At 41.1% G+C, this 13,288-nt stretch overlaps 1 protein-coding gene across 1 annotated transcript; it reads left to right on the top strand.

The window, feature by feature from the left end:
• Positions 1-117: 117 nt before the first annotated feature.
• On the top strand, positions 118-10,959 carry LOC121622815 (SWI/SNF-related matrix-associated actin-dependent regulator of chromatin subfamily B member 1-like). Its single transcript, XM_041959816.1, has 9 exons — positions 118-470; positions 2,017-2,128; positions 2,682-2,790; positions 3,286-3,423; positions 4,497-4,624; positions 4,734-4,900; positions 5,783-5,973; positions 6,185-6,316; positions 7,944-10,959. The coding sequence occupies exons 1-9, from the start codon at positions 381-383 to the stop codon at positions 7,981-7,983; spliced, it is 1,107 nt and encodes a 368-aa protein (XP_041815750.1). The 5' UTR covers positions 118-380; the 3' UTR covers positions 7,984-10,959.
• The last annotated feature ends 2,329 nt before the right edge of the window (positions 10,960-13,288 follow it).

Raw genomic sequence — 13,288 nt, 5'->3', positions numbered from 1 at the left:
AGAGAAGACTTTAAGATGATCTTACTTTAGATCAGTAGGGGGCGGTAATCTACTTTGGAGGCTGTTCTGCTACCTGGAAACGAATGAAGAGCAAGACCGATGTAGCGTTTATATTTTCGGAAAAACCTTTACAATAGGCGACAAGTCACAGATGTGTTCTCTTAATGTACCCTCTGATACAGCATGTAATTTTGGCTCTCTGTACGTGGTTTTACATTTAGTGAGCAGACGTGCTCCTAGTTATTTTTAATGCAGCAGGCTGAAGCGAACGTTATTTTTAAGGAGTACACTGATTTCCCATCTCTATTGTAGGACACGAACACGTGAAGAAGACAGGGCTGTTCAGTAGTTACCGTTAGCTGGTTTACGACTGCCTAAAGATGCAATTAGCTTTAAGTAAAACGTTTGGACAGAAGCCAGTTAAATTTCAGTTAGAACAAGATGGGGACTTTTACATGGTTGGGTCGGAGGTATGTGACTACCTATTCATTGACTTTCAATGTTAAGCTCCGTAATGTTAGCCACTAGTTAATGCTAGCATGCTAACGAGCCCAATGGATGACTTCATAAACAAAGAAATACCTAAAACCGAAAAACGGTGTGTAGCGGTAAAGTCAGTCTAAGGACTGGCAAATCAGAAAAGATATGCTTTTCCAAACCAAATAAATTACAGCTAACCTTACAGCATTTGCTATTTTTCAGTAACTTCTCACTCGAGCCAGAGAAGGTAACGTTAGTTGTGCTGGACCACCAAGTTAACATAAGTTACATCAACGTGAAGCACGTTAGCGTGTAAAAGAGTACCGTGTGTGAAAAAAAAATGCCACCCCCCAACCCCCGTCTTCATTGACGTCTCATATGTTAACATGCTGAAGTCTTTGTTGAATTTGGAACAAAAGTAAAGATGTCTACAGAAAAATCATGTAGTCTGTTGTACTAACTGGCTGTGTTTGAAAGACCCGAAAAGCACCAAGTGACGGGGCTTTTGGTCGTTGTGTAATGTGAGCTGTACTGTATTTTAAAAGAGGCTTTATTACAGGACATCTCTCCTGTTGATCTACCCAGTAAGTGGTCTGAGTTTTGGCTTTGAGATGATCACTGTGATCACGCAATCAATTAAACTAGATTGCACGTGAGAGACTGTGGAACAAAGTGAATACGGTCTGATGAGACCAAAGTTTAGCTTGTTGACCATCAAACTAAACACTATGATTGGTGTATGTTGAACACAACATCAGCACCGTGAAGTGTGGTGATGCTTCTCTGCAGCAGGCCCTGGAAGGCTTGTGAGGGGAGAGGTTAAGATGACTGCAGTAAAGTACAGAGAGGACTGCCTGCTCCAGAGACTGCAAGAACAATTAATCTGGGGAGGAGACTTCAGTTCCAGTGATCGAATGAATCCTCCCCTTGAAGCTTCACAGAGCTTGAGTGGTTTTAGAAAGGAGGCTGAAGGAGCAGTTTAGCTGTCCACATGTGTGAAACTGACCTATCCACTTTGAATTAAAGTTACCTCTCCTTATTATTTACCTGAAAGCAGAAAATGCTAAGTATACCAAGTATTAAGTTATTGAATCTTTTATTTTTAAATCATACATCTCAAAAACACTACAATGTAGGTAGTTTGTAGTGTAAATCTGGATGGTTCATTTTTATGACTTGTGTGCATATAAACAAGAATGTGCTTTTAATCACAACATCTCTGCAGAACGTCTTTTTTTACTTGTTTCTTTTTTCTTTCATTTAATTTTGGTTTGGGCAGCACAGTGGTTCAGCGGTTAGCGCTGTTGACGCACAGTAAGACGGTCCTTTGTTCGATTCTCTGTGTTCTCTCCGTCTTTGCATGGGTTTTCTCTGCCATCCAAAACATGTGTGTTAGGTTAATTCTGAGGCCAGTGGCTGAGAACTGGAGTTGGCCCTGGGTGCTGCTCAGTGGCTGCCTCCTGCTCCTCATACTTACGATAGATTAAATTCAGAGAAAGATTTCTCCTACTTAAAGACCTGCCTTCTGCTCTCCAGGTTGGAAACTATCTGCGAATGTTCAGAGGCTCTCTGTACAAAAGATATCCATCTTTATGGAGGAGGCTGGCCTCTGTAGAGGAGAGGAAGAAAATTGTAGCATCATCACATGGTGAGGCATATGTCTTTGTCTATTTACACTGAACGCTGATAAAATCAGTTCCATAGATTATATGTAATGATTGCTGCTATAAACTCTAATGTTGTGGATTAAAAATACTATATTTGAGTCAAGTGACAAGTCAGACAAGTGACTTGTCAACCTAGTTGTTACCTCAAGCAAAATATTGTAAATTAAGCTTTAAAACAATCTTAGATATCTTTCATTCTCTGAAATTGATTCATTTTGTCTTTTAAGTAAGACAGTGTCTGATTGGACTTAATCAGTCAACATCTTCTGGCATACAGGAGGTGGTTGAGGTGATGAAACTGGTGAACTGATGGTTAACATGGCCAGAAAACCCCCATGATTAACTTAAGCAAAGAGCGCCACCTAGAGAACCCCAGCTTTCATCAACAGGAAAACCAAGAGCATTTAGTCACATTAGTGGTGACAGCAATTAATAAATCAATCAGTCACAACTGCTTTGCAATTGTAGCCATAATGAACTTTACAGATTAACCACTTAATTTTATATGCGTGTCTGTTTTCTCACCCATCTCAGCCACTAGTGTTACTCTGCTGAAGGCTTCAGAATGTGAAGAGATCTTCGAGGGTAATGATGAGAAATACAAGGCGGTGTCCATCAGCACAGAGCCCCCAGCTTACCTCAGGTAATGTATTTCTTTCTTTTTCTTTTTCTTTTTTTTCAATATACTTTAAATATTTTCAAAGTTTGTGCCTTTTCCTGGGCTAAAAAAATCAACATTGTGTGTGAGTGCCAGTGAATGTGTGATCAGTTTACCTGCTGCACCTTTGACCCCAAATAGTTTTCACAGCAGGAGTTATAGTTTAAATGGTTGAGAGGGATCAATACCAATATTACACATAAACAGAATGCTCCAAAATATGAATAAATATCCCTAGCGATGTCACTAGGATTATCTCTGATTGGGTTTGGAGACTACAAAGTTTATCAGAGAGCCTCTGCTGCAAATTGGAAGCGTGCATTCACCTGCCATTACGGGGAAATGTAGGATGTAATGTAGGAGCCTAAGCCATACTTGGAACTAGAAGTTTCTTGTGAGTTCCCTCACTGTATGGAAGTGCAGTACTTAATACCTTGCATGCCCTCCTCAACAGTGTGTTTTTTTGCCCTTTCTGTAAAGGGAGCAGAAAGCAAAGAGGAGCAGCCAATGGGTCCCCACACTGCCCAACAGCTCTCACCATCTAGATGCTGTGCCCTGCTCCACCACCATCAACCGCAACCGAATGGGCCGTGACAAGAAAAGGACTTTCCCCCTGTGGTGAGAAAGCTTTGTGTTGCAAGTAAAGCCAAAAGTGGAACAGTATGGCACGAACTCTCCCTCCGACCACTCCGCATGTGATATTAATTAGGTGTAAAGCAATGCACGATAGCAGCCCTGATAGAAATAGTAACTGTTAGTGAATATGAATGTAGTTTTGTTGTGACTTTTGTTGTGTAGCTTCATTTGACATGTTTTTCCAATATTTTGTCAACCTCACACAGTTAATGGAGCAAAATATTAGAAACATATTATAGTATGGTGCAGTCCAATGCTGCAACACGACATCTATACTGAGTGGACAGAACATTTCTGTAACAGTGTCAACCGAGGGCCATTCTAGGGCCAGCGGAGAGCTAGGTCTTAGCCTCAGAACTATCATATTATTATTATTTCAAACACAACTGTCAATCACGGCCTTTGCCCCCTTTAACGATACATGCAATCAGTAAAATCAACATAATGATAAATCCAATATATATTCCAGCCACTCTGTATTTGAAACCAGAGCTCATAAATGAATGGTTATGGTCAGTTGCCACTGAATGAACAAACTGGGTAATGTTATGTATTAAGCTCTCCTTGTCAGTAGTTGAGACCTAATCCTTACAATGCTTATGAAACTGAACTATACGTTGAGGATAGACTCTTGGTGCCATGAAGAACAAAATGCAACTAAATTAACACAAGGCGCCACCACTCACAACGTTCAGTGTACATGTCTGGTGTGAAAGGCACTGTCCTCACTACAGGTGCTTTATCATGGTTATGCCATATGGTGCATGTTTCCTTATTGGCTTTTTCTGCTGACAGTTTCATCCACCGGTACAAAACAGGTTCTTCTGGGACCTCACTGGCTCGCCACTCAGCGGCACCTTTCACCTGTTAAAATATAGCTTTTTGTAGTGTGATGACAAGTGATAACGTGAATCCTACCTTGTCTTTTTCAGCTGTGGCTGGCTCACACCTTCCCTGGGAGGCTTTCTCTTTGTTGTTGATGTGTTAGCGGTCAGATCAAGTTAAAAGAACATTGAGAGTGATGCTGACTTTTGTTGTGTCTTGCGTTCGCTCAGCTTTGACGACCATGACCCAGCGGTGATCCATGAGAACGCAGCCCAGGTAGAGGCGCTGGTCCCTATTCGACTAGACATGGAGATAGACGGACAGAAACTGCGAGATGCCTTCACTTGGAATATGAATGGTAAGTTTCTGCATTAATTAGCATGCCAACATTCCAAACATACACTATTGTCTCCTGTTTAATTTGTCTGTTATATTTTTGTCTAACCTCACCATCTGCCCTTTCTCAGAGAAACTGATGACCCCAGAGATGTTTGCAGAGATTTTATGTGATGACCTGGATCTGAATCCTCTGGCCTTTGTCCCTGCCATTGCGTCAGCCATTCGTCAGCAGATAGAGTCCTACCCCACTGACAGCATACTGGAAGAGCAGGCAGACCAGAGAGTTATTATCAAGGTGGGTGCTGAACCAAAGGAAAACAGATCCTCAGGGAATATCAGGCAACTTTTTAGGATTATAGTGGAATATGCTACTTTTGGTTAATTTTGCCTTCTTCGTGGGACCCTATTTTCTCCTGTTTTTGTGTCTAGTTGTGATGTAGCTTTTCCAGTCCAGCAGTCAGTGGTCTGAGCTGGCTTGTCTTCCCTGGATAAAGTGACTTTTAGCTCATCCATCTTCTCCTCAAAGTGTTTTTCAATGTGTTTAGTCACAGTAGCTGTTGATGGCAACATGTACTCAGGCTTTAGATACACAACCAGCTCTTTGAATCCCTCACTGTCTAACACACGGATACTACAGCTCAGTATGTTTAAGGCAACATGGTCCAGCCTTATCAGGTCAACAAAAGCTAACAAAATCATATATGCCAACTGCACAAGTGAAGATAAAAATGATCACTTATTCTGTATTTCTCAGCCCAAAACTAAAACATGCTAAAACATGAGAAACTAACCCAAGACCTCTCTTTCTTCTTAATGTTTTCATTTCAAAGATTTTTAATGTCAGAGAGTCATCTAGGTGAGCGAGGAAGGAGATGAGATGGCGAGACACAGGATGATAGATAGGATAGAGAAAATCAGACAGATTACATTTTCATTTAAGAAAAGATGGACATCACTGCTGTGGAATGCAGGAAAGTGTAACAGTTTGAAACAGTTTCTCTGTACAACCCCAACAGCTGCCGCAACCAAATCAGCAGCCAAACTCACAATAAGTAACTTTCTGTTGTTGTTTTTTTGATCGAGCCTGAGCTGCTGTAATGTAAAAGACAGCAGAATCAAAGCTGCATACTGCCACTATAAGAAAAGGAATGTTCATACTGTGTTTCTTGTTGGTCAGCTGAATATCCACGTGGGAAATATCTCTCTGGTGGACCAGTTTGAGTGGGACATGTCAGAGAGGGAGAACTCTCCGGAGTCGTTTGCTCTGAAGCTGTGTTCTGAGCTGGGTCTAGGAGGAGAGTTTGTCACCACTATCGCCTACAGCATTCGCGGTCAGCTCAGCTGGCACCAGAGGACCTACGCCTTCAGGTTACTAGCCCACTGACTATAAAAAGCTGTTAAAATCAATGGGTCCAGTGGTCTAAACACACTTGATTTAAGCAGACACTGGACATAGATTAATGATATTTGACTTATGATGCATTCTACCAAACGTCTACTGACTTTGAAGGAGTGTCATCTCCACCCTTTATTTAACCCTTTATGAACTGATGATCATTGCTGTTGTCATGGCCCACAGTGAGAACCCACTCCCCACAGTAGAGATTGCCATCCGCAACACAGGCGATGCAGACCAGTGGTGCCCCCTGCTGGAGACCCTCACAGATGCGGAAATGGAGAAAAAGATCCGAGACCAAGACAGGAACACAAGGTGAGACAGATACAAAAAGAAGGTCTGATTCATTCAATAGATATGTATCTATTATACCTCCACTGTCCTTACTGCTGCTGCTGGAGGTTTGGTGGACTGAGCCTTAAAAGAAATGTGGCTAAAATGACATTTGAAAGAATAAAACTGACCACCTTATATAGCTGACTGCTTGACGAGCAGCAAACAAACACTCAGTGCCTGAAAATGAGATGTCATTTTGATGGATAAAATGTATTTACTGGTGCTGCAGCAAACTTTCTAACTATAATAGAATTTTGCTGCTGAATGGCATCGTAGTGAAATGAATGACAGATCAGCAAGGTAAAAGTTAATTAGCAACAGAGGCCTGCTGCAGAATGCACTTGAGTTGAGAAGTTATTTCAGTGGTGTTGATGGGAGACAGTCTGTTAAAAATTCATTCCAAAGTTCAATCTAAAGATCAGCCCATAATACGACACTGACATTACAAGATTTGATTGGCTGTATTGAAATAGGAACTCCATCTACACAGACGTACACCTGATGGTGCTCTGTCGATTTAATGCAAAACTATGAGATGCCATCATGATACCAAGAAATATTGAATGGATGTTTCCCCCTTCTGGTTCCAGCTTTTTTCCAGGTTTACAGAGCAGATATGAGTGCTGTGGCAGAGACAAGAAATGCAATTTCATGTCAGGTGGACTTCACAAAAATCTGTGAAGGTTTAGATTCTTCAGACGCTCATGAAAGAATAATCATCTCATGTTGTCATAATGTCACAGGTTGCACTAATGCAACAGTGCTCCTGTCATAGTGAGAATATGTGAATATTTCTGAGTGAGGATCATTGTGGTTCAGCTGAAATGACTTTAAGATTTTGAAGCTGGACTGAATGTAGTCTAAAGGTGAGTTTTTTAAACAGGCTGCATGCAGTCTTTAACCTGTTTTAACAGCACTTCAGTGCTCAAGTGTTTAAATGCAAACTGAAATCGTTAAATGCAGATTTCTATGTAAAACAGTTGTCTAAAGATTACTCAGTTTTACTCTCAGTTTTAACCAAAGAGGCCTTTTCAACTGCAAATCACAGAATCATGATTAGCAGCTGGACTGTGAGGTCTCCAAGTAAAAACATCTTCTCAGTTTGACCTACATTTTTGTATTTTGTCCTCAGTTGCTGCCACCTGCATTTTATCTCCGTCAGGCTACAGCTGAATGAATATATAGAAAACATTTCAGCTCGTTGTCGTCCATTCAGGAAGTTTGGTGAATGATGAATGAGTGGACTTGGCACAATCAAACTCAACAGTGTTGATTATTAACTCTTTCCTCCCTCTGTGTTTTAATTATAATGTTATAATACTCTGCATACTCACGCCTTAATATTTCTATAAATCCACAGGTTTATAACAGAATTATTTATCTGTTGCCATGGTGAATTGTGGTGTCAGAGTCCCAGCGTTGCGATTGGTTGGTTGATTCTCTCTGGGAACAGACCCCAATACAAACACGTTTATATATGTTGATTTATTTAGTCCAGATCATTCCTCTACATAACACTGGTCATGTCTAACGATATATAAATGTACAGATCATTCCTACAGTGTTTGCAGGATTCTTGAAGTAATGCTGATACATTTTTTTCTAGACGTATGAGACGACTGGCCAACACCGCTCCGTCCTGGTAGAAAGAGACATGAAGCTGCATCAGATGATGTGTCCTCTGGAGACTCCTGTGACTCTGAAACCATCAAGTAAATACACAGTAAATACAGAGTTACACACACACACTCACACACAAAAGCATTGATGAAGCATCTGGACATTCCTGTGAGCATGAATGCTGTCACAGACATGTGGCCAGTCTCCATTGGCAGCTCACTGACTGAACACACACACACACACACACACATCCAGGCATTCCTCTGCACACAGGTCATTGTGTCTCTCACTCTGCATTTAGCAGTTCAGATCTAACCCAGCATCACTCTTAGTCAGTGTTTGTCATGGAAGGAGGTTTATTTGATGTCTGCTGCACAAGCTGCTGTTACACACACCACGCTGTGTATTCACATCACGCATGTCGAGTCAAAACACGTAGCATTACAGCACAATGACTGATTAGAATGTATCTTTATGAATGGTTAGAGAAATGACCTCGTTAGTTTGTGCCGTTACTCTGGTCTGGACAGCATTTGTGTAAGATCATCAGAGCAGCTGTTACACCTGTCATTTTCAGTTCTCCAGACCTTTATCACACCTGTAGCAGAGGTCTGCCATCTCCTCTGTCTACCATCGATCTATCAATCCAGTCACTGAGCAGGCAAGTCAAGGCCTGGACCACATGTTTACAGATATTTTTTGAAATGGATATTTTCCCCCCTCTGTGTAAAAGATAAAAATGCTGCCCACACAGCCTTTATTTTACAAAATATCTATGATATAGCCACATGGGAACGCAAAAGCGATTCAATTCGCATTAACGAGCAAGCCAGGCCAGCAGGTGGTGATAAAGTCTACATCATCGATGCCTCGAATACCAGAGAAGAACATTCTGAGCACATGAAGTGAGCTCATCTTCCTTTGGTGGTTGTAAGAAAGCACAAACAATAGTAGCTAGTTATTTATTTATTTCTAGTTATTTAACACAGGCCTCCCATGCGTCTTGGATAACTGGTTTCAAATGTGTGCTCAGCATTGTTGAGACAGTTGGATAATAATGAATGGGATTTTTTTTAAAATGGCTTTTATTTGCATGACCATAGATTCAGGATTTTTAAATAAGGGAGAAGAAGTACATCAAAACACAGTTAGTGTTCTGTATGGCATGGCCCCCTGTCTGTCATACCAGCAAGATCATCACTGAAAATGTCCTGGAAAATGACCTCTGGAAAAGAGTGGGAACCATGTAACACCTTTCTGACCTACAGCCTGGCAGTGCTAACCAAATGTAAACTAATCAGTAGTCCACCATTGTTGTTGTGTCAGATGCATGCTCAGTACACAATGGACATGTTTGAATTAAGTGATGACATCATCATTTCGCTCCATTTTACACACATGGAGCCACAAAAACTGGCATTTTGGAAGTTAAGAAGTTGTTTCACAAAGCCTCTGTGAATTTAGTGACCTAAACATTGCATGTGTTTGAACAAAAGGTCCGAGCGCAGAGACAAATGTTTGATTTGCTTAATGTCCGTAAACATGTGGTCAAGGCCTGAGATTCTGTCCTGTTCAACACATGCAGGCGTTTTTTCACCGCAGACATTGTGAACACACGGTGCAACTAATGGCATTAACAACAACCCAAGATAGACTGAGGGTAGTAATGGTATTGACTAGATATGGTAATATGTCTGTTGGAGGAAGAAGGCCTTTTGGTTTTGCTGCTCCACAAGGTCAGCAGTGGGGGTTACTGAGGCAGGGTGTCCTGGAGAGCTGAAATGATAAGTCGATTCGTCGATTGGGCCATCAACACAAAAATGATGAGTGATGATTTGTTCCGGCTTCTCAAATGAGAGGATGTACTGGTGGGATTGTTGTAAACTAAATATCTTTAGGTGTCGGACTGACAAAGCAAGACTTTTTTCACTATTCTTTAATATTTCATAGACTGAACAATTTAAACTGTCCTTGGACATCAGACCTCTGTTGGTGGATGATCCTCCAAAATAGTACATAATGCCTCTGTGTGTAGGGTCTGAACATTTCTGACTTTGGTGGCTGATAGTGGAAGGACCAAAAAACTGAAGAAAAGGCCCCAGTTTTCACTGGAAAGATGTCTTCAAATAAAATAAAACTGTTGTGCTGTCAGAGTGATTTGAAAGATGCTGTCATCATATAAAAATCCTTTAATCAATGTTGCTGAGGAACATTACGGTGTTACGGCTGCTTCTTTGTACTGTGGGTGATGTTAGTGTTTTAACCTGACTGAAATGACCAGCGTACATGTGTTAACTGTTACTGCTGTCCAGGCAGGTCTCCAGACAGTGGCGGTGGCTCGGATCTGTCCAGCCAATCAGAGAGCTTGAGTTTGGTTTGATTTTAGCATGTGGACTGCATTCTGATCTTGGTTGCCAGTTCTGATAGTTATGTGCACCAGTGCTCATCTGCATGCTGAAACATAGGTAGTTCAAACTGTACCCTGTGCATGAGGGACTAACATGCTCCCACTGTTACCTCTGTTTGCACTGAGCCTCCCTGCATCAGTGTCTGCAGACTGGAGCTTCTGTTTATCTGGGAGTTGTTGGGTAGTCAAGAGGAAAAAAACAAGCAGACAAGAACCAGTGGTGTCGACTAAAGCATGGGCGCAGATCTCATGATAACTTGTGGGGTTGGCCACCGGTATGATCAATGTGAAATTGGCTAACAAGCTACCACGCAAGCTAGCTAAACCAGCTAGCTACCTCTAAATATGGATCTGGCTGGGGATAAGTTCAAGGAACAATGTGTAATAAATAATAATTTATTGGGGGGTCCGCTTCATGTGGGGGTCCGCTTCATGTTTTTCAGACGTTGGAGGGGAGTCGTCCCCTCTGACCCCTCATGGATCTGCGCCCAGGTTTTAAAGTGATTTTCAACTTGACCATACTCCAGAGAATGATGTCAACTTATGTACTGTTGCTTCGTGTTCTCTTCTTTTGTAAAGTTGCTTTACCTTTATAGTGGACTTGTTTTTATATGAAAAATAACAATAAAGAAACTTGTTGGAAATATGTTGTTTTGTGTGCTTTTATTTGGATATTTTGTTTTCTCTCAACCATCAGATGAATAACTTTGCATCGAAGGTGCTGACAGAATCTGGGACAGTATGGATGAAGTCGCTCATAGTAATTTGTTTCATACATGTGTCAAAATTCTAAGGATGACATAGTTCTGCTCTTATTCCTGACATGAATGTAAAGTGGCACTCATAAATGTTCAGACGTGGTTTTAGATCCCATACTATTGAAGAAATCTCCAGAGGGCTCCTCAGTCAGTCTGGGGTAAGCAGCAGACGCTACTATATTTAGGAAATGTATGATAAGTTGCTAAAAAGTCACAACACCCACACAGCATGAAAACGCTGAAACCCTCCAGTCCCCTCTGGGATGGACTCAGCATGAACACATGTGAGTGGGATTCTGTTGAGTTTGATGATTCATGAAGAGGAAGGAAACTTATTCTAAACATAAAAAGTCTGCCACTATAAATGTTTGAAGGAAATGTTTCTTTTTTAGGACGATCCCTGTGTTCTCTGTTTCAGAAAGTCAGAGACAATTCAACATTTATGTGATTTCCATGCAAACAGTGAACAGGATCTCCACATGAGTCTCAGCTGAGAGGCTGCACATGTCCTTTGACCTCTGAGATGTTTCTGAATAAAATCACACATCATGTGTGGCGTCAACACAGCTGGAGGAGGAAACACTGTAGAATCTTTCTTCCTGCCTGTTTCAGTTTACAGAAGCATTTATAAAGTCTGATGCAATGAATGATGGGTAATCTTTCGGAGTAGTTCATGAAACTGTGACGACTCGTGCAGCCCTCAGTGCTTGAGGTGAGGCATTGTGGGTACACAGAACTGAATCCTTATTATACGACGGTGAGGAGTCACACTTTGGCTTCAGCTTCAGCTTCTTCATACAGAGCTCCTCAAGCTCTACTCACTAAGAATATCTGGACGCAGTCAAACCAAAGGATCATTCTGACATTTTGGTCCATACTGCCCCTTGTCCTTTCGTTCACCATGATTTCTGTTTGCCTTATTGAATGGATGGAATAAAATAGTGCAGCATCTCCTTGCACTGTATTGAGTATAGCGTTCTAGTTTATTTTCACTGCAAAACATGAAGTCAAGATGTCAGTGCCAGCCACTTCTTTCAGTTCATATATTTAAATATAATTCACAGCCAGTACCTCCAGACAACAGAACTGGACCATTAACTATTAAACTCTAGAAACACTGAAATCTTATATGTCTAACCCAAGCTGCCATCTGCTGCATGCCAGTCCAACCACAGCAGGATGACTGAAACATGATTCATGCTCGCCAGATCAGAAAGACAAACCCTGCAAATCAGCATTTCAAGTAGAGGTTTGCAGACATACATGTAAGTGTGTATGCACGAAGGTGTTGACACTTTAGTCTGAAACAAACACTGGACTGATCCGGACGTCTTATCTTTGCATAATAGCAATAATGATAATAACAATTTAGTATGTAGCACTTTTCATACACAAAAACAAACTAGATAACTAACATTTAAACAGATGAAACTTTCAGACTCATCTGAAAAAGGAGGAGAGTAACATAAACATTACCTCCAAGCAGAACAGAAACACTATATAAAGCTGTTGGCAGATATGTTTAGGTGCTGATTCATTTGTCAGTAATTCTAACTTCTCCTGTGAGGCTCCCATAACCGGTGTATAAACACTTAATGATTAATAACAGAGTATAATACAGCTGCAGATCTTTACAGCGTGTTTTAAATCCTTTATTAAGTCTTTATACACATGCACCCAAGGTGTGCTACAAGGTTTGTTTTTGACGCGGGAAATAGTAGTTGAACAAAAACAAATTTGTAACTCAAGGTCCACTTACTAGATTTCTTCTAGAGCGTTCAGATGCATCACGTCACCTTCAGTTGTCATGAAGAATTAAGTATTTATTAAGTGCTAGAGATGTGTAGTTAGAATAAGAACATCCTTCTGTAATACAACAAATCAAACAGGTATGAACAATATAATAAATTCAATAACATAAATGAGTCCTACCACGGACAGATTCTCTCAATCAGATAATCAATCATCAAGTCCATAGACAAGAATCTTCAAAGCATCCTCCAGCTAACTGGAAGCCAGAGCTTTTTCTCTGTTTCAGTGAAGAGTCTGGCAGCAGGTTTCTGCTCGAGCTCCAGCTGATCTCTACACGTTCTGGGCAGACCGGAAACATACCTGTAGTACGAGTGTAAGTCAGCTTCCTCACATGCACCTGAAGTGAGCACAGAG

This window comes from Chelmon rostratus, chromosome 19, assembly GCF_017976325.1.
Source record: "Chelmon rostratus isolate fCheRos1 chromosome 19, fCheRos1.pri, whole genome shotgun sequence".
Classification (NCBI taxonomy): domain Eukaryota; kingdom Metazoa; phylum Chordata; class Actinopteri; order Chaetodontiformes; family Chaetodontidae; genus Chelmon; species Chelmon rostratus.
Note: the sequence above shows the minus strand (reverse complement) of the source record. Positions and strands in the feature narration are given on the sequence as shown.

Coding starts and splice junctions, on each gene's coding strand:
- LOC121622815 (XM_041959816.1), top strand. CDS start 381: ATGCAATTAGCTTTAAGTAAAACGTTTGGACAGAAGCCAGTTAAATTT. Junction 2,791..3,285: donor GAGCCCCCAGCTTACCTCAG/GTAATGTATTTC, acceptor CTTTCTGTAAAG/GGAGCAGAAAGCAAAGAGGA. Junction 4,625..4,733: donor CTTCACTTGGAATATGAATG/GTAAGTTTCTGC, acceptor GCCCTTTCTCAG/AGAAACTGATGACCCCAGAG.